The sequence below is a fragment of the Choloepus didactylus genome, chromosome 4, assembly GCF_015220235.1.
Source record: "Choloepus didactylus isolate mChoDid1 chromosome 4, mChoDid1.pri, whole genome shotgun sequence".
Lineage (NCBI taxonomy): Eukaryota > Metazoa > Chordata > Mammalia > Pilosa > Megalonychidae > Choloepus > Choloepus didactylus.
In genome coordinates, this window is record NC_051310.1 from 128,271,960 (window position 1) to 128,298,481 (window position 26,522).

The 26,522-nt window shown below is 46.4% G+C and overlaps 1 protein-coding gene across 7 annotated transcripts in view; it reads left to right on the plus strand.

The window, feature by feature from the left end:
- The window catches only part of MYO5C (myosin VC), a 115,657-nt gene that overhangs the window by 16,138 nt on the left and 72,997 nt on the right, over positions 1-26,522 (plus strand). For all 7 annotated transcript variants that reach the window (XM_037833953.1, XM_037833950.1, XM_037833948.1 and 4 more), the window contains 10 exons: positions 597-762; positions 1,348-1,492; positions 5,511-5,667; positions 7,390-7,533; positions 8,276-8,357; positions 9,561-9,668; positions 14,371-14,477; positions 17,084-17,349; positions 21,746-21,827; positions 25,047-25,187. In XM_037833953.1, coding sequence (XP_037689881.1) covers positions 1,365-1,492; positions 5,511-5,667; positions 7,390-7,533; positions 8,276-8,357; positions 9,561-9,668; positions 14,371-14,477; positions 17,084-17,349; positions 21,746-21,827; positions 25,047-25,187 — 1,215 coding nt within the window. In that variant the 5' untranslated portion in view covers positions 597-762; positions 1,348-1,364. The remainder of the gene's footprint in view (positions 1-596; positions 763-1,347; positions 1,493-5,510; positions 5,668-7,389; positions 7,534-8,275; positions 8,358-9,560; positions 9,669-14,370; positions 14,478-17,083; positions 17,350-21,745; positions 21,828-25,046; positions 25,188-26,522) is intronic.

Genomic DNA, 26,522 nt, shown 5'->3' on the forward strand with positions numbered 1-26,522 from the left:
GAGGCGCCATGAGCCCTGGGGCACGGATGCCTGCAGGCAGGACCCACCTGCACTGGGGGCCTCTCCCAGAGGGACCCCTGCCCGCATGCCTCACAGCCGAGAGCATCAATTGTCGACAGAGATTGGCAGTCTTCGAGGTGCAAGGGACCTCAGGTCTTCGAGTCACTTTAGCAGCAGAATCCTGTTTCCAGATAAAAACTTCCACGGAACCCAAGAGCTAATGAACCACATAAAGGTGGAGCCCCTGTGGTTGGTTTGCAGGTGGGGCACCGGGATCCTGCCCATTTGGCTTCCCTGTCCCCTCATTTTGGCCCGTGGCTCTGAGGACCCCTGCTCTGGTCCAGCCCCTCTTCTCACAGACAGAGAAGTGAGGCCCAGAGAAGGGGTGACACACCCCAGTACCACCAGGCTCCCAGTGCAGGATGCTTTTCATTACTCCAAGAGTCAGCTGTGAAGATTCTTTCCTTGTTGACATACGCAAGTTTTCCAGAGTGTCAGAGATGGGGGCAGAGGCTGGGGAATGCGACAAAGGATGGGTTCAGCAGAAACACCAAAATATTTTATTTCCCGAACTCTAATTCCATCTTTGTCCACAGGAGCTAGATTATTCCATTGATTCAGAATCTCTGCCGCCACTTCGGAATCCTGACATCCTTGTAGGAGAGAATGACCTCACGGCTCTTAGTTATCTCCACGAGCCTGCAGTGCTTCACAATCTCAGAATCCGCTTTGCAGAATCCAAGCTCATTTACACCTACAGCGGTAAGGAGGGCGAGTCAGGGAACTAAGGCAAGGTGCTGCAGCTTAAGCCTGCTGTCTAGAACCTTCAGAGAAATATGTTTATGTTAGAAATATGTTTATGTTGACTTGTGCCAAAGTGTGGACTCACACCAAAATATTTGCCCAAATTTCTATCTGAAAGTAGACATTTGAGTGTAATGGAGTTTGTTATAAAAGAAGTGTCTAAGTGGGGAACATCCTCAGCAAGAACTAAATGGGGCTATCAGGAAAAAAACAGTTGTGGATAAAGTTTGTGTTTGAGTTTTTCATTGGATTTTATAAATATATTCCTTATTTTGGGCAATGATATTATTATTTTACACTATGAATTGCAAAACCTCTCAGTGTGACTTACTGGGCATTCCCACACCTCCCTCAGCTCATCCAACCCTCGGAAGAGCCCGAGGTGCAGGCAGCATCGGCAGGGAACTCAGATTTGGAGAAGAAGCAACCTGCCCAAAGCCCCACAGAAGGTTTACTACGTGGCAGAGCTGGGGTTTCCCCCAAAAACCCAGAGAGATTGGTGACAGTGAGGATCCAGTAACTGCCCCTGATGTCTTTTCTCAGGCATCATTTTGGTGGCCATGAATCCTTACAAGCAGTTGCCCATTTACGGAGATGCCATCATCCACGCCTACAGCGGGCAGAACATGGGCGACATGGACCCGCACATATTCGCCGTGGCGGAAGAGGCCTACAAGCAGATGGCCAGGTAGCTTCCTGCAGGGCTGGGCCCCCTCTTGCTCCCACCTGCCCTCACCACGGAGGGAGATGTCTGACTTGGACTCTTTAAAAGAGGTTGTCAGGCCAGAGGGGGCCGGCCTGTTGAGCAGACTACCTGGGAGGAGCCAGAAGTGTGGATCTGCCCTGGAGAGCAGGGCACGTGTCCTCGGTCACGGGGCAGTTTCTGGGTGAAAGTGTAAGGCGCTGTCTCTTGTTCCTCTGCCTGGTGGTTTCTTCTGTTTCCCACAGCTCCCTGTTTCATAGCCTTTTGTGTGTGTGTGTGGATAACTGGCCGTCCTACCTGAAGCTTTATCTGCAGGCATCCTTGGCATGGATAGCAATGCAATTAAAAGATCCTTCCACTTACATCCTCTTTTGTTGAAGTTCTGCCCCGCCATCCTTTGTCATTCCAAGAGGGCGCTGGCTTCTCTTCCAGGCTGCAGAGCAGCATGCCTCGGCCCCTTGGGTCTGGATTCTGCGCTGACCAGCTGGACAGGTTACTCAGACCAGGCTTGGCACTTCAACACAAAGCTGCGAAGTCACATGAATGTCCTTCTTACACAGTCTTCTTGGAAATCGAGTGAAGTCTGTAGGGACAGGAAGGTTCGTTGGTTGTGTGTCCTGGAGTACAGGAGATCCTGGGGTCAGAGGACCTGGCCTCAATCTTGGCTCCTCAGTTTACAGACTGGGTGACCCTGCCAGCCACACAGCTGCTCTGAGCCTCAGTCTTATCACCTCTAAGTTGGGCACATTAATAATACTTTACAAAGCTTTCATGAGGTTCCTGTGATGCAAAGATAACTGGTGAAAGCATTTTATTAATAATCTACAAAATACTCTAATAATTATTTTTATTATGAATTTTCTTGGACTCAGGCCAGTGGAGTGCTTAAGTCAGAAGGCACAGACCAGCCCTGGTGGGTGTCTTAAGACCACCTCTGAGGCCAGAAGGTCTCCTTGGCTTTCCCTGCCTTTCCTGGGGTTGAAGAACTTTGAATGAATATATGCTTAGGTCCTCTCAGCTCCCATGGAAGCACACTCACAAACGCTTGGTGCACACTTGCATGCCTCTACACACCCCATCAGTGTACACACAAAGCCTCACATCTCAGGCACTTACTGTGGGACCAAGCACTGTTCTAAGTGCTTTACATGTATTAACTCATTTATTCCTTAGACCTTCTTTATGAGGTGGATACTACTAGCAAAATTATCTCCATTTTACAGATAAGGAAGCTGAGATTCAGAAAGGTTAAGTAACTTGTCTGAGGTCCCACAGCCAGTCATCAGCAGCACAGGGATTTGAACTTTGGCATTCACGCTCCAAGGCTGGTGCTCTGAAGCTCTACCCTCAACTACTTCTCACACACACACAGATATGCAGATACACACATGCTCACGCACACACGGGTACTCATGAATACTTGTATGGATGTTCATATGTGCCCTGAATGAAATTCCTAGGAGCGTCCCTGAAGAAATTCTCACCAGGAATAAGGGATTCAATAAGGAGTAGCAAATGACTGTTACATATAGCTGGCCTGTCTAAACTGAGTTTCCTGGTTTTTCTTCCTCTTAGGTAGCCAAAGTTCAGCCCCACCAGTCTGGGAATGGCACATGTTCGTCTTGCAGTGTAGTTGGTCAGATGGGTGTTGCTTTATTCTCCACTGTGAGATGCTTAAGCTTTTTTTACCCATCCAAGGCAGCAGAATCTAATGATAGATGAACATGAGTTTTAGCTGTAGGAGATTTGGGGTTTTATCCTAACACTACCACTTCTCTTTTGGCTATGTGGAGTTCTTGTTTTGTTAGAAACAGTCACTAAAAGCCTCCTGTGGACCAGGCACAAAGCGTGTATTCCCATACATCATCTTGGGTACCCCCTCAGGCAGTGAACTGAGCTCCAGAGAGTGATCAGCCCAAGGTCACAGAGCAGGTAAAAGGCAGCAAGAAAATTTGTGCTCACATTTTCTGTCTCCAAGTGTAAGTTCTTTTTCCTGTAACTATCCTCTGTTGGCTTTAATGCCCTCCTCTGTAAATGTGAAGAGTACATCCACCATCTTATCATTGTAGTTCCTTTTACGGTTTGCAAAAGAACTTTCACAGGGAGTGGTCTCCTTTGAGGCTCACAACACCCTTGTGAAGTCAGTAGAGCCACGTCGTTGCCTTCATCTCACAGACGAGAAACCTGAGGCCCAGGACCCAGACACGCTAATTATTCCCCACCTGACCCTGGGCATAGCCTCTGTTCTCCCTTAGCTTTGGTTTACTCATCTGTGAACTACACACTCAGAGCTATACATTCCTGATTTCCTTACTTACAATCAAGAAATACTAACAGTGGCATAAACAAGGTATAAGCATGTGGTTCTCTCCTGCAGAGAAGGCTGATGGATGGCCCTGGGCTGGCACAGCAGCCCCACCCCACAGAGTACTCAGGGGCCCCCTGCCTGCCAGCTACCCCGTCCCTAGGAGGGACCTCATCCTCGGGTCTGGCTGGTCTCCTTGATGTTCCAGGTGGCAGAGGGCCTGAGAAAAAGGATGCTCCCTTCCCAGTTAAGGAGACTCTCTAGGAGCCCCACAAAGCACTTCAGCTCACAGCTCATGGCCAGAGCTACTCTCAGGGCCACACCTCGCTCAGGGGAGCCTGAGATACTCGGCCATTCCGATGGGCAGACACGTGACAACTACACACTGGGGCATGGTCCCTGAGGAGGAAGGGGAGGATGGATTCTGAGTGAAGATTCAGCATTTTCAGGCCCATGAAGGTTTCTTCCAATCCTAAAGCACCCATGGTTCTGGGATTTGCTCCCTGGGGGTCTCCAGAACATCCCCGTGGTGAGAGACTGTGGCTCGGAGCCTGATGGACTAGGGATACCCCTGGGCATCGGCAGTGTTCACCAGGGCTGTAGGGCTGTGCCAGCTCCAAGCTTGTAGAGCCAGTTTTTTCCTCAGAGGCCCATCTGTCTAACTGTAATAACCACAACCAGACATAGGCAGGCTTTTGGATTGGGCATCAGGAGACCCAGGCTTTAGTAGTGCCAGCCCCGTTGTACCCAGATGAGAGATACGGGGCATGTCATTCACCTTCTCAGAGTTGGTCTGAGTTTCCCCTTTTTGAAAATGAAAGGATTGGATCAGGAGTTCTCTCTCTAAGCTCCTTTCCAGCACTCACATGGGAGGCTGTGTGCCTCTCTGAGTCACAGTTTTATTCATCTGTAAAATGGATATACATGTCATAGCATTTTTATGAGGGTTAAGTAAGAATCTGTATAAAGTAAACTAGCTTGCAAGGTTGGCCCCTGGCTGGCATCTTGGGTCTTGGATTTTGAGAGGTTTCCCACCATTCCCTGACTGAGGAGAGTGGCTCACTGTTCCTCACCGAAATAAGCAACGTGGTTTATGCTGAACATCTGCTTTCCTTCTAGGAGTCTAGAATTTTGGTATGTGCTAGATAGAGGGTTTTTATTTGACCAACCCCAGTAAAACCTTGGGCTGTGAGTCTCCAATGAGCTTTCCTGGTAGAAAACATTTTACACCTGTTGTCACAACTCATTGCCAGGGAATTAAGTGCATCCTGTGTGACTCCACTGGGAGAGGACTTCTGGAAGCTTCTGCCTGGTTTCCTTTTGATTTTGTCCTATGAGGCTTTTCCCTTTGCTGATTTTGCTTTCTATCCTTTCAGGATAATAAATCTTAGCTGTGAATGTGACTATATGCTAACTCCTCTGACTCAGTCTAGTGAAATCATTGAAACTGAGCTTGATCTTGGGGACTGCTGACACAAGGAAAATAGCCAGGAACAAAATTGGGTGTTCAGCAATATCACATTAAAAAAAAAAAAAAAATACTAGAAGGAAATTCACTGAAATGTTAAAAACAGTTACTTTGGAGTGATGAAACAAAGTTTCTTTTCTGCCTGCGTGTCTGCATTTTTCTTAATGGACATATGTGGCCTTTTTAATGGAAAGAAATGAACATTTAAAAAATACTTTTATTTGCTTTAGAAACAATAAAAATCAGTCAATAATTGTAAGCGGGGAGTCGGGTGCTGGAAAGACAGTGTCAGCTCGCTACGCCATGCGGTACTTCGCCACCGTCAGCAAGTCGAGCAGTAACGCTCACGTGGAGGACAAGGTTCTGGCGTCTAACCCCATAACTGAGGTGTGTACCCCGCCAAAGGTGGGTGGGACGGGTTAGAGGCAGCCGTGTATGCATGATGGAGATGTGGAGCTTGAAGCAGTTTGTGTATTGTGTTGTCCTTGTTAACTCGAGTTCCCACCCTTTAAAGAACAAAAAAAGCCAGGGCAGGAAAGAGCCAGGCAGTGTGTTCCCTGGTGGGATTTGCTGGAGGCTGGGGCAGAGATTGCTGCTTCCGGGGCAAGATTTCCCCCTCCACCGCTGGGCGAGACCATCAGACCTCGAGAGTCCCCAGTTTATAGTTATATCCCAGGGGAAATTTCCTCAGCTGCAGACATCCCTGGGTCACTGAGAACAGTGGTGTTCCGAAGCCAACTGGCTTTCATGAGCTGATGCTGAATATTCAGACCTAGGCCTCCTCGTTAAACCTTTGGTAGTTTGAAATCCATCATGGTGGGAATAGTCATACATAGAAACTGGGAAACACCACTAATCAAGCAGGGTGATTTATCAGCAAAGGTGTGAGTGAGATCAACCTCGATGGTGCCCAGGGGTTGGGAGACAGTCCTGAGGAAGAAGGGTGTCTGGGAGGCACAGGTAGGTCCCCAAAGGCCAACTCTGGCTGCTTGCAGTGTGAGAAGAGGATCCATTTTATTTATCTGGAGGTACAGCAAATAATGAAGAATATTAGACTCCTACACCCCTTCTCCCTATTTTCTCAAATCATAAGCCTCAGTGGATAGTCATCAAACCACCTGTTTTGTTTAAGCCACTGTGCAAGATAGCCTAGGAGGTGATGGAAAAGTATAAACCCTAGTCCCCAAATTTAAGATTTCTCTAACCTAAAAAGTTGTCAAGAGGCACAGCCCAATTAAATGCCCAATGGATGGTTTTGTGTGATTGTTTAGGGTTTGCCCCCCCTGCTACACTGTATGCTCCACGAAGGCAGGACCTTGTCTGTTTGGTTCACCTTTGCCCGCAGAGCAGCTGGCATAAAGTGGGTGCTCAGTAACTACATGTGGACATAAAGCGTGATGGCCTGGGCAGGAAGTACAGCACATGTGCATAAGGGACCCTGCTTCTGGATGGAGGATGCTTGGGCACTGCGGGTGGGGAGTGGGGAGTGGGGAGAGGAGGGGGCTAGACAGGGGCAGATGGAATTCAAGAGCAGAAGTAGAATGGGAGAGTCATGCAGGGGTGTGAGAGGGATGGGAGGGTGCAGTTTTTTGGTTGAGTAGAATGTTTGAGTTGGAGAGTGATACGGGATATGGATAGAATAAAGGCTGGAGGAAGGATATGAACTTGTGATTGAGCATCTACAATATTTAGGGCATGGATGAATTGAGGCCCTTTATCTCATTTAACCCTCACAATTCTGTAAGATACATATTATGCCCATATCACAGACAGAGAAATTGAGACTTGGAAAGATGAAATAGCTTGTCCAAGATCACACAGATGGTAACTCAGGGCCATGAAACATGAGAACCTGCATTCTCTTCTGATCCCTCTCAGTGTCCCAGTGAGATGGAGAGGAGCCATGGATGTCAGGCTAAGAGTGTGCCATGTTCCCCTTAAGCCATGGCTGCTCCATCCCCCCACTCGCCATGGTTCCTAAGGCAGACCTCTCTCTGCTCATCAGACTTCCCCCAGTGTGCAGGATGGGATTTCACCAAAAACTTCTCCAATAATTTTAATGCAATGATTTTTTTAATGTCATTATTTCAAGAGAGTCCTGTTTCGTAGGCTGTTGGAAATGCCAAGACAACCCGTAATGACAACAGTAGTCGGTTTGGGAAATACACAGAAATCAGTTTTGATGCAAGAAATCAAATTATAGGGGCCAACATGAGAACTTACCTGCTGGAGAAATCGAGAGTTGTCTTTCAGGTAAGGATAAAAATATTAATTGATTTTCCTTTTCCTCAGCATTTTAAGTGTTGTTTGAATTTATCATCTCATTAAATAACCTACATTATTCCATCACTTGAAGAATGCAGTTTTCTGTCTTTCATTTGCAATTCAGGTTAGTTTTTTCTGTTTATTAAAAAATGATGGATAGATGCAGTATCAGTAGAGTTAAATGATTGGAGGAAATGGTTATGACTTCTTAATTTTGGACACTTAAAAACAGACAAAGCAGTTAGACTGGCTTTCCTTTCAGAAAGAGAATGGGATTAGAGCTACTGAGGTGGAGGTTAAGAAAAAGGCCTTTCTGTCAGTAAAATGGAAAAAAAAATCTTAGTTTTGGCCCAGAAGGAGTGCAATGCTAAGCCTTCTTTTGCAAGGGCTTTCTTAAAACTTTCAGCTAGTATGAATCACATTATTTCCATTTTGTAGAATGTTTTCCTTTGCTTACACCTTCTCTGGGGTAGTTAATCAGAAGACTATCTGAGGCCACCCAGTTCTCACTCATGAGAGGAAGGCCCTGCTGGCGAGCAGAACCCTGCAGAGAAGGGTAGGGTGAGTCACAGCATATTGACCACGGTAAAGAGTAAGGGTAAATATCAGTGTTCATGATATCAGGATTGTCAGTGTGGTTTAGCCATCTAGGACCCTCTGGAGTTGAAAACCCAACATTTTCACCTGTAAATGGTTAATGCATTTTTCAGAACTTTTCTTTCTTTTGCAGTCGGAAAATGAACGAAATTACCATATTTTCTATCAGCTTTGTGCATCTGCACAGCAGCCAGAATTTAAACATCTTAAATTGGGTATGTGATGGATGGTGGTGGAAGGGGCTCTTTTTTCTGTATGGGTTCAAATTCTCATTTAATTTCTTCTTGTTGTGGTAACATAACTTTTTCTGAAAGTACTTTGCCCAAAGACATAAGATGCCCAGATTTGGGGGTGGAATTGATGCATCTAACTGAGGAGATGGATTAGGGCTGGGGGCAGGGCAGGTATAGGGAGGGGAGACCCCTCAGCTTCAGGGTTCTCTTCAAAGCTCAGTGGGTGATTGTGCTCACCCAGCTGGAACCACCCGGATAAGGTTCCCTGACAACTGAAACATACTGCCTAAGTCCCCAAACTTCCTTTTTTTATTTGCACTTCTTTTGGATGGAAGTTTTTTTAAATATATATGACATGTTTCTCTGTCTTCTTAAACAATGTATCTCTATCATAATTTCAACTTCCTTTATAACTCAGGGTCATAATTATTTGTAATCATAATTATATTTCAGGGACGGTTCAGAGCTCTTTGTCCTTATATGCAAATAGACCAGACACCTGTGCTGTCACAGGTCTTTTGTCTTGGTCATTTGTGCTGTTAGTAGATGAGAATTGTTAGAGGTAATTTCCAGTGTGATGGAGCCAAACATGCACTCTCTACAGTCTTGAAGAAGTTGCTTGCACTCTTTGAATTTAAGTTTCTTCAGGTTTCAAATGCCTTGCCTGCCAAAGAGGATGTGCATAATGAACATGAAAGGGCTTTCTGAAGGGTCACCTACTATTTAAATATTAAATGTTCATGATCTTGATTGTGATGGTGGCTTTATAAGAATTTACAAAGGTTCACAATCTTGATTGTGATGGTGGCTTTATAAGAATTTACAAAGGTCAAAACTCATCAAATTGTACATTTTACATATGTACAGTGTATTATTCAATCAATACACCACAGTAAAGCTGTATTAAAAAATTGGGGCAAAAACCATGAGCTTTGAATCAGACAGGGCTGTGTTTAAATTCTTACTCCACCATTAACTGTGGGACCTGAGCATGTCACTTCACTTTTCTGAGCCTCAGCTTCTGCGTCTGTAAATGTAGAATTCTGAGAAATAAATTGGATACATGCTGGGTGTAAAGCACGTAATATAGCTCAAGTGTAAACTTCCTTCCTTGCTTTTCTGATAAAAACATACGTCCAAATTCCTGCATTTCAGACATAGTGAATCTTACTTTTTTGCTTTCAGGGAGTGCAGAAGAATTTAATTATACGAGCATGGGAGGCAACGCTGTCATCGAAGGTGTGAATGACAGAGCCGACATGGTGGAGACTCAGAAGACGTTCACGCTGCTGGGTGAGTGGAGGTAGCGTCTCTTTAAAAGAGGGGGTGGTGGGCGGAGGACAGGGATGCCCAGTGTGCGTGTGTTCTGAGGATGCAATAAATCCTGATTTTAGGATGAGCAAGTTGGAACATGTTTTGGAGGATCTTGTCAGAGCTTAACTGAAGTGGTCAAGACTGTGCTTTTCCATTAAAAGATCTAAAGATCAGCCCATGTTTCCCTCAGACTCGTTGACTCTTGGGTGGAGGCCCAGGCCCCCAGCCCTGTGGGTCCTTTTGCAGGGTCTTCACTGCCTACAAAGAAGACCTGTGAAAGCAAAGGTCAGGTGCAGCTCAGAAACATACTTGGCCTGCCTTGACTTTCACAGATATCTTGCTGAAGATAATAAAATAGTGGACACTTATATGGAGCTTACTGTGTCCCAGATACCACTAAGCACTTGACCTGTATTAACTCAAACCTCAAACTACCCTGTGAGGTGGGTGCTGTGATTTCCCCTGTTTCAGAAAGGGAAAACGTCAGGCACAGAGATGGTAAGGGTTCAATCCATGGTCACAAGTCTAGTACAGAGCAGAGCTGGATTTCACACTTGGGGGTCTCAAAACTTCTAGTTTTTATGCAGAGGACCGAATCTTTTATCACTTAGTGCCGACAAAGTGAAGCATGGTCGGGTTCTCACAGTGGTTCCCAATCTCTCTACACCTTACTTTTCCCATAAGGAGCTCTTGTTCTCAAAGATTGTCTACCAAGTAGCACTTATAAAAATAGTCATTCAGTTTCTCATTCTTAAATTAATCCAGGCATCCACATGTAATTGCCAATTGAAGCTTCTGATCAGCGTGAGACAATAGTCCATTTGTATATTTTACAGAAAATATTCACCTTGAACCTCTAGTTGTTTTGTGTGTGTGTGTGTGTGTGTTCTCGATGAGAGCACCTATTTGAATGTAAAAGGCAAATAATTTGAGGTTAAATATATCAAAGTAATAGGCAAGATGAACAAATCTGATAATTGAGAATGAAAACAGGATGGTTTCCTAGACAAAATTGCGATTAGATCCTGTTCCCTCAAAACGACTTCAAGGATGGGGCAATTTGAACATTTTCTAACAATGAGAGAAACACTTGGTATTGATGAGCATTTCTTAAAGCAATTACAGTCATAATTGCATCTTTGTGTGATGTACTGTATCGATGGGGACCATGGCGTGTGAGCAGTGGCCAGGCCGCCCAGCCTCGTGGGTTCTCCCTCCCAACCCCTCGCAGCGTAAGAATAGAGGGGAAATAGCACTGGCCTTGGGAGCAAATAAGCAGGAATTCAAATCCCAGTCAGCGTGCCTCTAAGCAGGTTACCCTCACTGAGACTCAGTTTCCTGATTGTGGAATTGAGACTCACTTCACCCACAGGACTCTCATGACAACTGGTACGGAGTGTGTGTAGATGCCCCTATCCCCAGGCCGAGCTTGTAGCCGGGGCCAGCAAATATTCCTGCTTGTCTTCTGCCTCTCTCTCTATTCTGTATGGTCAAAGCCATCCTTTGAGCAAAACCATCCCCTCCTCCATGAAGTCCTCGATAATTATTGGAGATCGGAAACTAACAGCACTTTTGCCCACTGCATCACACAAATTAGATTATTTTCACAAATTTTCATACCAGGAGGGCTGGGACTAGAGTGAGGCAAGAGAGGCATCTAGGGCCTGCACGCTCAGGGTTGCACAAAGGCAGGGGTGGCCCAGCTTGCCTCACCCTAGTCCCAGCCCTTCACACCAGCTCTAGATGTTTTAGAGAAATCCCCTCCCCCCAAAAATCCTCTACCTCCCATGACTTTTAATGATATGGGTGCCCACCACGCTGTGTGCAGTCAGCTGGTGGAAAGAGGTTGGGGCACTCCTGCCGCTCTCCTCCAAGAGAGCGGATCTCAGCAAGTAACAGAGGGTGGCTGGCATAATTCCAAGAATATGACTGAATCTGAGCCCATTTCCTTTCCACCAAGCCCCATGATTTAAAAACACTAGGCCAATGACCTCTCTCTTCTCTGATTGCCTGTGCGTTGGCCATTAGACCTCAGAATTTAGTCCTTAATTATACAGTGTCTTGTTTTCTCCAATTATTTCATGTGTCCTAAGATCGGTCTGTGACCTTGAACAGGTCAGTTCTTACCCTGGATCTGTTTTCCCATCTGTATACAGGGGTAATAATGAAAATAGTTGTTCCAGTTACCTATGGTTGTTCCCCAAGTACAATTTACTATTATTTCTCATGCTTCTGGGTTGACTGGGCTCAACAGGTCACTTCTCATTTGGGGACTCCCATGTGAGGGTGGCTGATAACTCCCATGTTAGTGCATTGCCATCATTGCAGAATGTCCCATTGGACAGTGCATCTCCTAACAAGGTGGATATCTTATTTATGCTGCTTGTCCCATTGTTCTTTTATGTGTGTAGATTGCCTAACCTGAATCGTATATAGGCTTATAATACACTTGGGCAGATTGTTCCTTTTAAAATGTAATTGCTAAATGAGTGCTTGTTGGCTGAGTCTTCCATTGTTGTGGTTTGTTGTGGAGGCCGTGTAGAGAAACGGGCACGGTCCGCAGCAAGGTCCTCTGGTACAACACATGAATCCACTCGCCAACACACCCAGTGAATGGACCTCTGGATCCTGCTCAACCGTCTCCTTTGCCTGGCTTGGGGCATCAGGAAACGTCCATATTTAGACAGTCTTGTATGAAGTTAAGATGGCTTCATGAACTCTAAAGGTCTTTTCACCTGCTGTGTGGGTGCTGGCTTTAAACTGCTTAGATATGACATGTCTGTGTGACTTTGGGCAAGCTCCCTAACCTCTCTATGCCTTAGTTTCTTCCTCTGTAAAATGGGCACAATATTAGTACTTCCTTCATATGGTGGGTATAAGCATTAAATGAGATGATACATGGAAAGTACTGATGCAGAGTTCCTTCCACTTTCCTTTCTGGCTCTGCTCCTGATATGGTAGCTAGCACTGAAAGAAAGCCCGAGAAAGCAGAAGGGGATGCACTCTGATTAAGAAAAAAAACAAAAAAAGGTCCTTTCTCTTATTCTTCTGCTGTCTCTGTCTTTCTCAGTTCATCCTTCGATCCTTACCTTTCAGCTGTTGTCATGACCCTTGATGTCTAGAAACAGCCAGACCTCACCTGGACCTCAGGCCCAGGGAACGCGACCATTGTACTTCACTGAAATCTAATTCAGGCCGGCTTGCTTTTGCATGACTTTGTCTCACTGAAGATAATTACTTAGCTGAGAATGTAAATCTTTTTTTGACATTACTGCTATGGAGTTGTGTTTTCCCTTTCATAGATTCCGGAAGGCCTGGAGTAGTTAAGTGATTTAGTTACGGACACAGCCAGAGTTGGTGGGAGAGCTGGAAGCAACATTACCAAACTTTGCGTTTTTAGTTGGTTTTCCTCATCACTTACTTGTCATTATCATGTTGGCGGCCTGGAGGTTCGTTTCTGTTAGAGGCATCTGTTCCTCCAATGGAGGTGTTAGCTCCAGATCAAAAGGCAGCAAATGCCTGGATTCAAATTGAGCCAGTCTTCTGTATATTTTTTGATTTGGATTCTTTTAAGACTTTGATTTTGTTTAATCTTTAAATTAAAGACTCTCTAGGTTTTGAAATTGTTAAGAACATGACATAGCTGCTATTGAAATAGTTCAGGTACCATGTGAGAAGCAATGGGCAGCCACAGCAGCTCTTATTTGTTACTTAGGGCCTGCTGTCCCTAGGCTTGGAGGGGGTTGGGGCGTGTCAGCAGAGGGGTGTGGGTCAGGGACTCTGAGTATCGGTGCATGAACCTGCCCACCTGCCCAAGGCTGCCTCCAGGCTCCTAGACTCCTGCAGTGCCTCAACTCCACTCGGATGCTCACTCTCACACGGGGCCTGGGCCTGACCTCACAGAGCCTGCGGGCAGCTGGCAGGGTCTCACACAAAGTCCTTCTGGCAGCTGGCTTCATTTATTCAGTTTTTTGGAGATGTCCTAATGCCCTCATGATGACTGACTATCATTTTTATTCATACTTTATATTCCACCTACATCAGTCAGGGTTCCAATGGGAAACACATGGCATGCCCAAGTTAGGGTAAGGGGCAGCTTATTTACAAAGGACCAATTACAAATATGTGGGTGGGTGTGGGGCACTCCAAGGGGCAGTGCAGGCCCTGGGGGAGCAGCCTGGAACTGTTCATTGGTCTTTTCCATTTGGGTCTGGGGGTGTTGCTGGAACCTGGAAGGAGAGAGATTTGGGTAAAGTCATCACTGGGTTAGGAGCTTCTGTTGGTCAGGCGACATGGCCCGTCTGAGGCAACTTCCCAGGGAAAGACACCAACCAGGGGAAGACATAACCCAGAACCTCTCTCTCCTTCTTGTGTCTGATCTCCTGGCAGGGCTCCCCATCGGCCAAACCGAGCCAGAGGCCAGAGGGCCTGAGAGCCCACTGACTTAGTCCAGGATAGAGACAGGTGCAGATGATCTGGAGGGGCAAGTGGAATCTATGCAGCGCCCCTTAAAAAAAATTCAGGGAGCTTGTGAGCGTGTGTGTGTGTGTGTGTATACACACATATATATATGCACTGACAATACTAGGGTGTCTTGAAAGAATTCAGGTGCTTATCTTGCTAGTAATTAGATAAGAGAAGAAATTTAATATCCCTAATTTGGGAAACTTTTTACTTTCAGGTTTCAAGGAGGATTTTCAGAATGATGTTTTTAAGATCCTGGCGGCCATCCTGCATCTGGGCAACGTGCAGATAGCAGCAATGGGCAACGAGAGGTCCTCAATCAGTGTAAGAAACCCGTTTGTCTTACCCGTCCTGCGTTTGGAGGAGCATTGGTAGGACTCCCTCCCAGGTCAGCTACCTTGGGGTTCAGTACCAAGCACAGCTGGGCCTACTGGGGAGACTGGTTTAACAGGAATGAGGGAGCAGGGGTTTCCAGGGCTGCCTTCCAGAAGAGTGAAGCTGCTTCCCCTGGCAGTGGTCGAGGGGAAGAAAATCCGTTCTTTCTTTGTTCTTTTATTATTCAGCAAATATTTATTGAACACCTACTACGTGCCAGGCACTGTTCTGGGCTCTGAGGAAACAAACCAAAAGCCCTTGGGGACATTTATAATCTGGTGTTGGGTTAGGAGAGAGGAGGAGACATCAAAGCAAACGTCGGCTCTGGCAGCTAATGATGACTCCTCAGAGGGTAACAAAGTAGGGTAGGGGTGAAGGGGGATTGTGCTTTTTCATAGGGGAGTCAGAGAAAACCTCCCTGATAAGGGCCAGGGGGCAGGGCCCGGAGGCAGTGAGAAGAGGACCATGCTGCATCTGAGGGAAGAGCATTTGAGGCAGAGGGAACAGCAGTGCAGCGGCCCTGGGGCGGGAGGCAGTCTGAGGAACCGGGGGAAAGTGCCTGAGCGAAGGGGGGAGGAGCGGGAGGGGTGGCCATGTAGGGCCTTAGAGGACTGAGCAGCTTTAAGCAGGAAGGATATCCCTCTATCCCCCGACACCCGTCTGAGCCGAGCTTCAACGGTGCCTGCTTCCTCTGTGGAAATACACTCCCACGTGAGTTTTGTCTTAGGTTTCTTTATTTAATGGACACACAATGAGTATATGTGTATGACCATTCTACAACAAATTCCTATGAGAAGTACACAGAGAGTATGTGTTTTTGGTTAGTCTTCATTGATATCCATGTAAAAAAGAAAATAAACACTTAGTAAAAAATACTTCTATCAAATGCAAAAGCATTTCAAAACTTTGTGTTAACGTGTCTATTTTCAAGTCTCAGAATAACCGATGGAGACAGTTGATAATTTTGTGCAACCAGTGATGTCTCGGCCCTCTGGTACCTGCGGTTTAAGGAGAAGAGGGAGCAGAGGGGAGTTGCTTTTCGGCCCGTGCCTCAGTCCTAGTACCCTCTGACCAGGAAGTAACTCTCCATCCTCTCCTTGTATCTCACACCGAGTATCCCCTCGCTCCCTGCCTTTAGCCGTCCTTAATGTCCTGACCTCACAGAGTTAGTTAATTCACTCAACAACTTAGTTTTGAGGGAGCTGACAGTAGGCCTGTGTGCTTGAAAGGGGCATTGCTCCCCTTCTGTTTCCTTGCCGATTTACCTCAGAGATGCCAGCCCTTTGCCCCTTTCCTTCTCTAATTCTCATGGACTGAAAATGTGATTCCCACCCAACACATTCCATCACAGTGAACTCTACCCCATGAAGTTTGTTACAAAGGTAGTATTTTGGAGGAGGAATTAAAATCGATAGACTAAAAATCCTTTGGAAACTCTTGTAAAAATATTTGTAAGAAACCAGTCCTATAATTATTGGTCCTAGCTTTGGAACACACATACCCTTCATTTTGAAATCTTGGGCAAATTAAGTTTGTATGAAGCCATCTTGTTAAAAAAAAGAAAACTGCCCCTTGAGATTTCCCTCTGTAGCAGTGCTGATGGCTGAGTCTTGGGGGCTCAGAATGTTTAGTTTGTCTTAGAAGGAAGGAAATCAGTGGCTCTGCCAATCCCTTCCCCAGTGAGGAGGGCAAGTGCACCAGAAACAACTTTGTATTATTGTGGTGTTGCTCAGAAGGGGTGTGGTGGACGGTGGGGGAGTGGGGACAGGACTTTTTAGATTGCTTCCTCCACCATACGCTCACACTTTTAAAATGCAGTCTGTGGTTTGCCCAGTTAGTTAAGACGGTGTCTTGGTCTGCCCTTGAAGGCCCCCTGCCCTGAGAGATGGACCAATCACATGAGGATGACTGTCCTCTAAAAAGTGCCAAGAGGCCCTTGTCCATGCTGGGGGCTGGGGGGCCGGACGGGTACCTCCTCCCTCTCCTCGTCTGCTGGCCGGCGGGGACCACCCTCGTGCCCAGGCTGGGGGGTGAGGCAGGAGCCACTGTGTCCAGGAGAAGGCTCTACCACGGCCCTCACGTGCCAGCTCAGGTCAGGGAACCCCAGGGCCCGTCTGACAACGACACCTAAGTACTTCCTGGGCCAGACCACCCAGCCCACCCCTGACCACACAAGTGGGATGGGGAGGGTGTGCATTCTCACACATGGTCCGGGCGTGATGCACAGGGAAGAGATGGGGCTTGAGGCTGCACCTGCACACATGGGAGCAGCAGGGAGTGGCTTAGGTGGACTCATCACTACTGATGTTCTTTGGCCGGCATGAAAAATGTGGGTGGGATGCGGCCCAGGATGGCCTGGCCCTCACCGCAGCAGTACCCTGGCAAGGGCTGGGACAGGACGAAGGTGGCTGCGGCCTCCCCGTCTTCACTCCCAGGCCGGACTGTCTCGTGAGGCCCTCTCACCTGCATCCTGGCCTGGGCCCCAGTAAGGACCAAGGGGCCCCGGCCAGCTGGGGCGGTTGGGCGGCCCTGACGGGCCCTGCTTGCTTTTGCAGGAGGACGACCGTCACCTGAACGTGTTCTGTGAGCTCCTGGGCCTGGAGGCCAGCCAAGTCGCTCAGTGGCTGTGCAATCGCAAAATTGTCACGACCTCCGAGACGGTGGTGAAACCCATGACGAGGTCCCAGGCTGCCAATGCCAGGGACGCACTGGCCAAAAAGATCTATGCCCACCTGTTCAACTTCATTGTGGAGAAAATTAACCAAGCATTGCAGTTTTCAGGCAAGCAGCACACTTTTATTGGTGTTTTGGACATTTATGGGTAAGATCCTCTTCGGTGAGCCTGTTTTTCCTCATTTAAGTATCAAATGCCTGATTAGTTTTAGACCATTTCATTCTATTCCTCTCTTCTGCTTTGCATGAAAAGAAAGATGATGGTCTCTGTTTTTGCATGAATGGGTGTTAAGTCACAGACTCTTGTGCTATAGTGCTTTTTATTTAGAGTGTATTAAATACATGCTAAATTAGTAATGGCCAACATCGAGAGCTCACTGGATGCCATTTATCATGCTTTAATGCCACTTTCTTAAACAACTTTATCATTATCTCCATTTTAGAGATAAAAAAACTAAGGCTTAGGACAATTCAGTAACTCGTCAAGGTTGCTCTGCCAGTGCGAGAACCCTGGATGTGTGAGGCTCTGCTGTGTTTCCCCACAAAGGCCCGTGAGGTGTGAGCACCGGCCTTCCTTTACCATTTCATAGAGGGAGACTGAAAGTCAGAGCACAGCCAGAGGGGGCCTCAAACCCAGCTGTTCTGTCCACCGGCCGGGTAATAAGGGCTGCGTAGCTGGGACTAAGCTCCCATGTTGGAGCTTTTTCTTCCTCCCTCTTTGCTGGTTCTGCTCCTCTAGATCCTGGGTCTGGTTCACACCTGCTGACGATGACTGGAGTTTGGGCTGAGTGCCAGAGCCAGCCTGGAGGGCTGCTCCAGGGGATCATCTCCGCTAAGAGTTTTGTTTGTTATCATTGGCCTCAAAGGCCCAACACCCTCCCAGGGCCAATCCTCTTTCTCAGTGGGAGGGGGAGGCTGTCCCTTGGAAGGCATCATGTGCTGCTGTGTGTGTATGGGGGGTTATAGGAGGGGCCATGGCACTGCTATTGAGCAACTTCCGGGGCAAAGAGAACCAGTTTTCCCCAGAAGCTGTTTAATGGGAGGCAATGCCTCATGGGAGATCTTTTATTTAATTTAGATTCTAAGTTAATACATGACTCCCAATTAATTGTATGTATCAACAGTTATAAAATACTAATACATTCCTGGGATAGTCTAGTAAATTATTTGTCTCATCGTGTTCCAAAGAAGGACTTAGACAGACAGTTAAAAAAAGTAGGTAAAGTTTTAAAGGGTAATAGTCCTTGTTAACAATGGTCACTCCCTGTGCTAGAACCACAGGATTGTCATATTATTCTCTATTCTTTTCTGTGTTTCCAAAGTACCTTAAAAATAATAGCCCTGTAAAGACTATATTATTTCATTCATCCCACAAATATTAGTGCGCTGTGCACTATGCCAGGTGTGGTTGGTGAACAGAACTAGACACGGGGCACCTGCCCTCCTGGGAGTGGAAATCTCAGGGGGGAGACAGGCAGATAATTAGAGATCAGGAATAAGCATGTGGGTGGCCTGGAGGCCACCTGGGCTTGGGGGGAGAAGAGGGGCACTGCGCACTCGCCAGAGCAGTGAGGGAGGAGCGTGGAGTGGGATCCGTGGGCCGGGAGGCCACGATCATAAGGGATTTGAATTTTTGGCGAAGAGGGCAAACCTGAGACAAGAATATTTGTAAATTCACAAGTTCTTCTTAGCGTATATTTTAAATTTTTTAATTTTTAAATTAGATTCCTCTTCAGAAATTAGAATAGTGATGGGCTTGCTGCCACTCCATGAATTAATGCTGCCCCTTCAAAAACTCTACCTCCTCCTCAAGTGTCGGGGCCGCCTCCTGGGCGCATCCACTCATGCCACTCGCGTGCTCCACGCCTGCATTAGCCCTCTGCCACTGAACCCACACCCAGGCACACCCTTTAACTTCCAGGAGAACTCAGCTAAGTTTGACATGGAAATGAGGAAACCTTAAGGGAAAAGTTACCATTGCTGGAAGAGATTTCAGCTGACATTGTGAGCTTTAAGGTTTAAAAGCTTGGAAGCCAACTTGAAAGGTGAAATCACTGCCCTCCCCCCTACGTGGGATCAGACACCCAGGGAAGTGAATCTCCCTGGCAACGCGGAATATGACTCCCAGGGAGGAATGTAGACCTGGCACCGTGGGACGGAGAACATCTTCTTGACCAAAAGGGGGATGTGAAAGGAAATGAAATAAGCTTCAGTGGCAGAGAGATTCCAAAAGGAGCCGAGAGGTCACTCTGGTGGGCACTCTTATGCACACTTTAGACAACCCTTTTTAGGTTCTAAAGAATTGGGGTAGCTGGTGGTGGATACCTGAAACTATCAAACTACAACCCAGAACCCATGAATCTCGAAGACAGTTGTATAAAAATGTAGCTTATGAGGGGTGACAATGGGATTGGGAAAGCCATAAGGACCAAACACCACTTTGTCTAGTTTATGGATGGATGTGTAGAAAAGTAGGGGAAGGAAACAAACAGACAAAGGTACCCAGTGTTCTTTTTTACTTCAATTGCTCTTTTTCACTCTAATTATTATTCTTGTTATTTTTGTGTGTGTGCTAATGAAGGTGTCAGGGATTGATTTAGGTGATGAATGTACAACTATGTAATGGTACTGTAAACAATCGAAACTACAATTTGTTTTGTATGACTGCGTGGTATGTGAATATATCTCAATAAAATGATGATTAAAAAAAAAAAAAAAAAAAAAAAAAAAAGGTTTAAGCTTGGAGCAACATGAAAGGCCTATGGTTCCCCAGACAGTCGTGTGTTTATTTTCCTCTGGACCCAGAGTTGGGAAGACTTGGGTCTGGGAGTTGGAACCTGGGTCTGAGCCCTGGCACTACAGTCTTGCAGTTGTGTGACCCTGGGAAAGTCACAGAACCTCTGCAGACCTCAGTTTTCTGCACCTGTGAGATGGAGCTAACAATATCTTTCCTCCCTCTCAAGTGAGAGAAATGGTGAAAGCATCTTGAAAACCCTAAGTGTTGTTCAAATGGGAAGTTTGTCATAGATAATGTGCTCCTGGCATTTTATATCACAGATTTAGGTCTTTATTTGGGTTTTGAACTTCAGCTCCAAGTGCCCTTTCTTGGGTAGTGGGGGTAGGAAAGGGGCAGGAAAATAGTCACCGATGTTTGACCTTCTGGCCCCTGCCCTTGGCCCTGGCTGGGGTCTGAGACCCTTTTGACCCTCCCCAGGCCCAGTCCTCGATGTCCAAACCAGCCTTCCAACCTCTGGATCACCGCCAGGGGTACATTGTCGGAGCTGTCTGTGTTCTGCTCCAGCTCTCAGTCACCCTGGAGCTATCTAGAGGACAGACCAGCCCCTTCCCCTGCTCAGGGTGCTACACTGAGCCAAGGTGGCTCAGCCAAGTGAGCTGAGGCTCCCAGGGGAACGCCGGCTGGAGCTAGCAGGAACTTCTCCAGACTAGAGCCATTAAGAACAAGGGTCCTGGGGCTCAAGTTGCATCCTTGCCCCACTGGCTGGCTAGTGGTCTCCACGATGATTACCCTTCCTCTGATCCTCATCTATAACAGTGGGGCCACAGTCGTCCCCTGCACAGGGTGCATTATGGTTAAGAGAGGTGGTGTCCATAAAGGCTCACTTAGCTCAGCGCCCCACACCTGGACACACTGAACAAGCTTTCTTCCAGCAGGAGGCGGTTGTGCTTTTGTGCCCGTGTTTTGTTTGGCCCACGTCATGTTTTACGGAGTGGATAATTCATATAAACATAAGCTTTCTGGCTTTTCTTGAGAATCAGGTGCTCTGACATCCTGGCTTGAATTAATCCTTGGCCACAGCTGACTGGAGCTCGGTAGCGCCTGCCCTTTTGGACCATGAGCTTGTCGCAGGCCCCACACCACTTGCCTTGTATTATTTCCAGCCTGGTTCCATTTCTGTCACCTGCCGGGCTCCTTCAGGCTCTTGAGTTTGCAACTCCTGGGCAAGTAGGGAGACAGCTAATTTGAAGTCTAAGTGTGCAGGCAGGGCCACATCTGTGTTGTACCTGATATGTACAACCTTTTGTACCAAGTTCTTGTCCTCCAAGAACTATGTGAACACTCCTTGGAGAAGCAAAACTGGGCTGCTTCTCCCCTCCATGGGCACGAGTTGGAGAATAGGAAATCATGTTTCTTTTTCATTTAAAGCACAGCAGGCTGATACCTGAGTTCTGACACTAGCTGTTTGTTCTCGGGCAAGTTCCTTAATCTCTTAGAGTCTTGATTTCCTCATCTATAAAGTGATAATAATACCGATATCAGTGTTGTTGTATGGATTAAATGAAATACCACATTGTGACAGGCCTATTATAATGCCTGGTTCGTGGTGGGGGTTTTTTACATTCCAGATTCCTTCTTGCCCCCCTGGAAAAAGGTAATTTACAAACTGACCACCAGAAGCTTTGGGTGTACTTAAAACTTGCAGAAAACAAACTTTTAAGTTATGAAGTGTGTCAGAAATACGTAGCTATAAGCAAATGCATATGTCCTTCAAGTTATGTTTTAACTTGTTTAAACTGTATTTCAGTTTTGAAACCTTCGATGTGAATAGCTTTGAACAGTTCTGCATCAATTATGCCAATGAAAAATTGCAACAGCAGTTTAACCTGGTATGTAACTTTTTCACCTTGAAACTTGTTCTCAGTCTTACATGGGAAGAAAGGCCAAGTTAGGCTTCTTTGTTCTTCAAATCTCCATGTTATCAAAGGAGCCACACACTGAGACACTGCACCCCCTTGTGGGCATGTCTTGAAATCGCACCTTCCCATCTCCCATTGTGCCTCTTGCCAGCCACATCCCAACTTTTCGGCTTTAGTTCATCACCCACCACTCTTGGATACAGATCCTTTGCGCATCCAGACCAAACTGTTTAATAGTTACCTGAAGGCCCCACGTTCTTGTGAGACTTTGTCTTTCCACCTGCTGCTCTCTGTTTTAGCCCACTGGCTCCCATCCTTTCCCCATCCCTTCATCTTCACCTGGCTAACTCCACCTCGTCCTTTGGAATTCCACAGCCCCACGGAGCCTTCCCTGGTGCCTCCCTGCCCCTTCTGGGCTAGAAAACCTTCCACGGGATTGCCTCTATCACAGCCCCTGTCACATGGCATTTAGCAGTTTACCTGCATGTTCTCCAGATAAACTCGGGAGGCCAGAGCTCGTGTTCTTTGCCTCTCTAAACCCAAAGGCCTGCTCAGTACCTGGAGTAATAAGGAGCAGACAGCTGGTGGAGTACAGGAAGGAGTTTGTCCATTCTTAATTTAGGACAAGACATCTATGATACCTTCACGATTACCAGTAAGATCAAACTCCTGCCATGGAGACAGTGAAGAGATGAAGCTAGGTGTTTTTTGTTAATTGGGAAAATTTGTTTTTTCAGAAAGCATTGCTGAGTGCCCATTTTGTATGCCAGATTCTGACGTGGGTGCTGAGATGTGAAGATGAATAAGACACTTAGAAAATGTTAACTAATTGTTATTCATGGCTGTTTTGGAGTTTTGATAATGCTGTGTGTATCAAATGCATTTTTAACCTTCTAAATAAGCTCTTTGAATAGGTATGTTATCACATTTACTTTTTTTTTTTTCACATTTACTTTTGAATCCCTAACTGAAATTAGCACAATCCCTTGCTCCTTGCAAGAGAGCAATGAAAGGAAAAGTTGATTAGATGAAATTCTATAATGCCTCTACTATGAAACTAGCTTTGTCCTTACTTTTACTGTTTGGCTACATTCCTGAAAAACCATGTGGAAAGCTAAAATTCTTCTATTAACTCACATTTTCCCTTAGGTTTCCATCCTAAACTTTCCACTACATTTCCATGGAAAGAATTTTGATATCAATTCATAATAGAAATCACATTTTAAAATCCTAACAGTCACCCAAGGGAAAGATTATGCTTTTGTTAGTGTACAGTTTTGAGGCTTTTAATTCTCCCACACAACCCCTATAGGAAAAGATATCATGACATCGTGGAGAGTGTGGGCTTCAGCACAAACTGGACTGGTTTGAATTGCAGCTGTATGAGCTACTCCCTCTAGAAGCTTGGACTCTCTGAACCTCAGCTTCCTCATTTTCAAAATGAGTCAATAATATCTACCTAATACTGTTGTGAGAAGAACACCTGACATTGAATCATGCTTAGTAAATATTTACTTTCTTTCCTTTTCCATTCCCCAAGGAAGCAATACCTGTATAAGCAGTAAAATTCATCCCATTGAAGATTTCCATCTCCTCAGCATTCTCAAGAATTCCCTAGACATTTAGGATTTGGTAACAACAACTAAGGTTTATTCCAAGCGCTGTGTTCAGCATTAACTCTCCCAAAGTCAAACTATGTCTGCATACCCTGCCCTCTCCCAGGAACTCCAGTGCCACGTTCTCCAGCACACACACGTTCACCCTGACCTCAAAATGATATCTCTGCAAGACACGCCACTTCAAATAGTATATCAGAGGTCACCAGCCTGTTTCCCCTTTTTTCTTTCCTCTTCCTCTTCCTTTTTCTACTTCTCTCCTCCTCTTCTTCCTCTTTTTCTTCTCCTCCTTCTCCTTCCCTTCTCCTTTTCCTTGAAACATCTATCAACATGCAGGTCCTCCTGGGAGGGATAGTGCTTACAGTGTCAGCACATAGAGTCTTTGTGAGGACCTGCTCCCGGTCTGCAGTCCCAGAACTCTGGCTGCTCCTGGACCCTGCACCTGGCTGGCCCCGGGAGCTCAACAGTAGCAAGTCAAAAAGTGAAACTGCCACCTTCCCCTTTTGGTCTCCTTACCCTCTGTGCTCCTTTCCTTGGTTAAACTGACACCATTGACCTTGTCTCTTGAGCCTAACATTTGTCCTAAATTCTCCCTCTTCCTCAGTTTCCCCATCCAGAGACCCCTGTTCAGCCTCTCACCACAACCCAGCCGCCATAAAATACTGGTTTTTCTGACTGGTCTCTGCTCCCAGGCTTGCTCTCTTCAAAGCCATCCTCCATACAACCTCAGGGTTATCTTTCCAAACTCAGGTCTCATCATGACTCTCCGCTAAAAGCCCCCTCAGGAGATCTTTCTTGCCTCTAGGAAAAGGCTACAGTGCCTGAATTTTCCAGGAGGATAGGAAGGTCTTACATGATCTAATCTGTCATCCTTTGCAGCTTTATTGCCTCCCATCACTACTGAACTCTCTAGCCTGTACCAGCGTTTTTCATTTATCACCCACTTACTGAGCTCACTCACTGAACTTCCATGTCATTCATGCTGGAATTCTCCCATCACAAGGCTGTCCTCCTCCCTCTCCTTCCTCCTCCCTGCCTGCCAGGCAAACTTTCGTTCATCCTCCAGGATGAGCCTGAGCCTTGTCCTCTGGGAGGCCTCCCTAATCCCCCTGAGCCCAAACAAGAAGTTAACAAAGATGTCCACGTTGCTGGCTTCTCACCCTGGCTCTGTGACCAGCATCCTTGGGCCCACGGCTCCCACCCGGCCAGGCTACTTCCAGGCCTGAGAGGCTGCCTCTGCTCTTGGATAGCAGCAGTGGCTGCAACCCAGGAAGCCATGAGCAGGGAGGGGCTCCTGGACCACGCTGAGGACCAAGCCCTCTTGTAGGCGACAGGCTGGCCCAAGCCTTCCCTGCGCAGGGTGGGGAGGTGACTGCTAGACCCCCAGGTAGGAACTGGCTGCATTGTTCACCGATAAGGGGGTGGAGGGGTCTTGACTTCAGGATCTTCCTGTTTAGACATACACATTGCAAATCAATGATTTATCTGCTTTTTCCAAATGCTTTTACTCTGCTCTTTGGAAGCACACTTCAATCTTCTCTTTTGCTTTCCTTTTTCACTTTTGGATTCCCAGCATGTCTTTAAACTTGAACAAGAAGAATATATGAAGGAAAATATCCCTTGGACTCTGATAGATTTTTATGACAATCAACCAGTTATCGACCTAATTGAAGCAAAAATGGGCATTTTGGAGTTACTGGATGAAGAATGCTTGGTAACTTTTAAAAATATTTTTTTCAACTTCTTAGTGGTAACAGATGATTGTATAGCAAAGTGGACTTTTGAAACGGACCTGTAAAATCCCGATATGTTTCCCAACTGGTTGGATATGAATGCTGGGAGAATAATGCATAGCAAGAAGGCCGAGGGGCTGGGTGAACTCCCACCCACAGTGAATCCCCAACCGAATCCGCCCTTGGTTGACATGCATAGACTCTTAGATAACGTCCAGCAAGGCGGCGCCCTTGGGCCGTCTCTAGGTGCAGCGGGCTTCCAAACTGCAAGTGACTCACTTCGGCTGTTAATGACTAACCAGAATTGTTTTCTTTTACTTCCTGACTCTGGTGAGTCATGAGGGGGTGTAGCTGAAAATCCATCATAAGATTTGTGAGGAGTGGTCTCTAGGAGTTTTCTTATTATTTCCCTCTGGGAGGAGCAACTTTGCAGTGGGCTGGCCCAGCAGGGTCCCTCGTGAGGCCCTGGGTAAAAATAATCCCCACTAGATACTAAATTTTTAGTTTAAAGGTTATATTTTGGCGCTCAGACATGGATTTTGTTTCTTTCCCAATTTGTACACACACAGGAAGATTATAATGTTGAAGACTTGCTGGTGTTTTCCCCCCAGAGTTCTCAAATCCACAGTTCTTTCCACCCGATTTCCCTTTTCTGGTGCCAGCTGCGCCTGAGCCTTGGCCGTGGCGGAAGGGCCGGCTGCAGTGCCGAGCATTCCGAGTGTCTGTGGCAGGAGGTGCAGCGGCCAGGGACGAGTGTGGAAATGTTTGTGCCCGCTCCACACAGACATTCCCTAGCTGACCAGTACCCCGAAGACGTGGTACAGGCGGCACCTGGGCAAAGTGCCACATTCCATTCACTGAGCTCAGGATGAATATAACAGATGGTTTCAAACCCACCACTATCAAGAACAGGTTTTGCAACTAGCTTAGTTCAAGGAGGTAAGATCTTAGTTCACGGAGGCAGAAAATCAGGCAGTAAAACAAAAGGAAAGCTATTTTCCTGAAGCAGAATCTCAAGGTGGGGGGTGGGGAGAGGATCTACAGTTAGATGCCAGTCTTTTCTCATTCAGCAGAGAATAAAAGTCATGTTCACATAATGAATCCATGCTATTTTTTCCTGAACCTTTAATCTTCTTTGGGAAAAATTAAGAAAATACCGCCAATTTTGCAGAAATAAAATTCTTCATTCTTTAGTCATTTTATGGCTGTTTCCTTTTACTTTAAAACATTTTGTTCTTCTAAAAGGAAATTTATGTAGCCATTTAAATATCACCCTGAAGATTGTTAAGATCAAGGAAAGATGTATGCCAGGATTT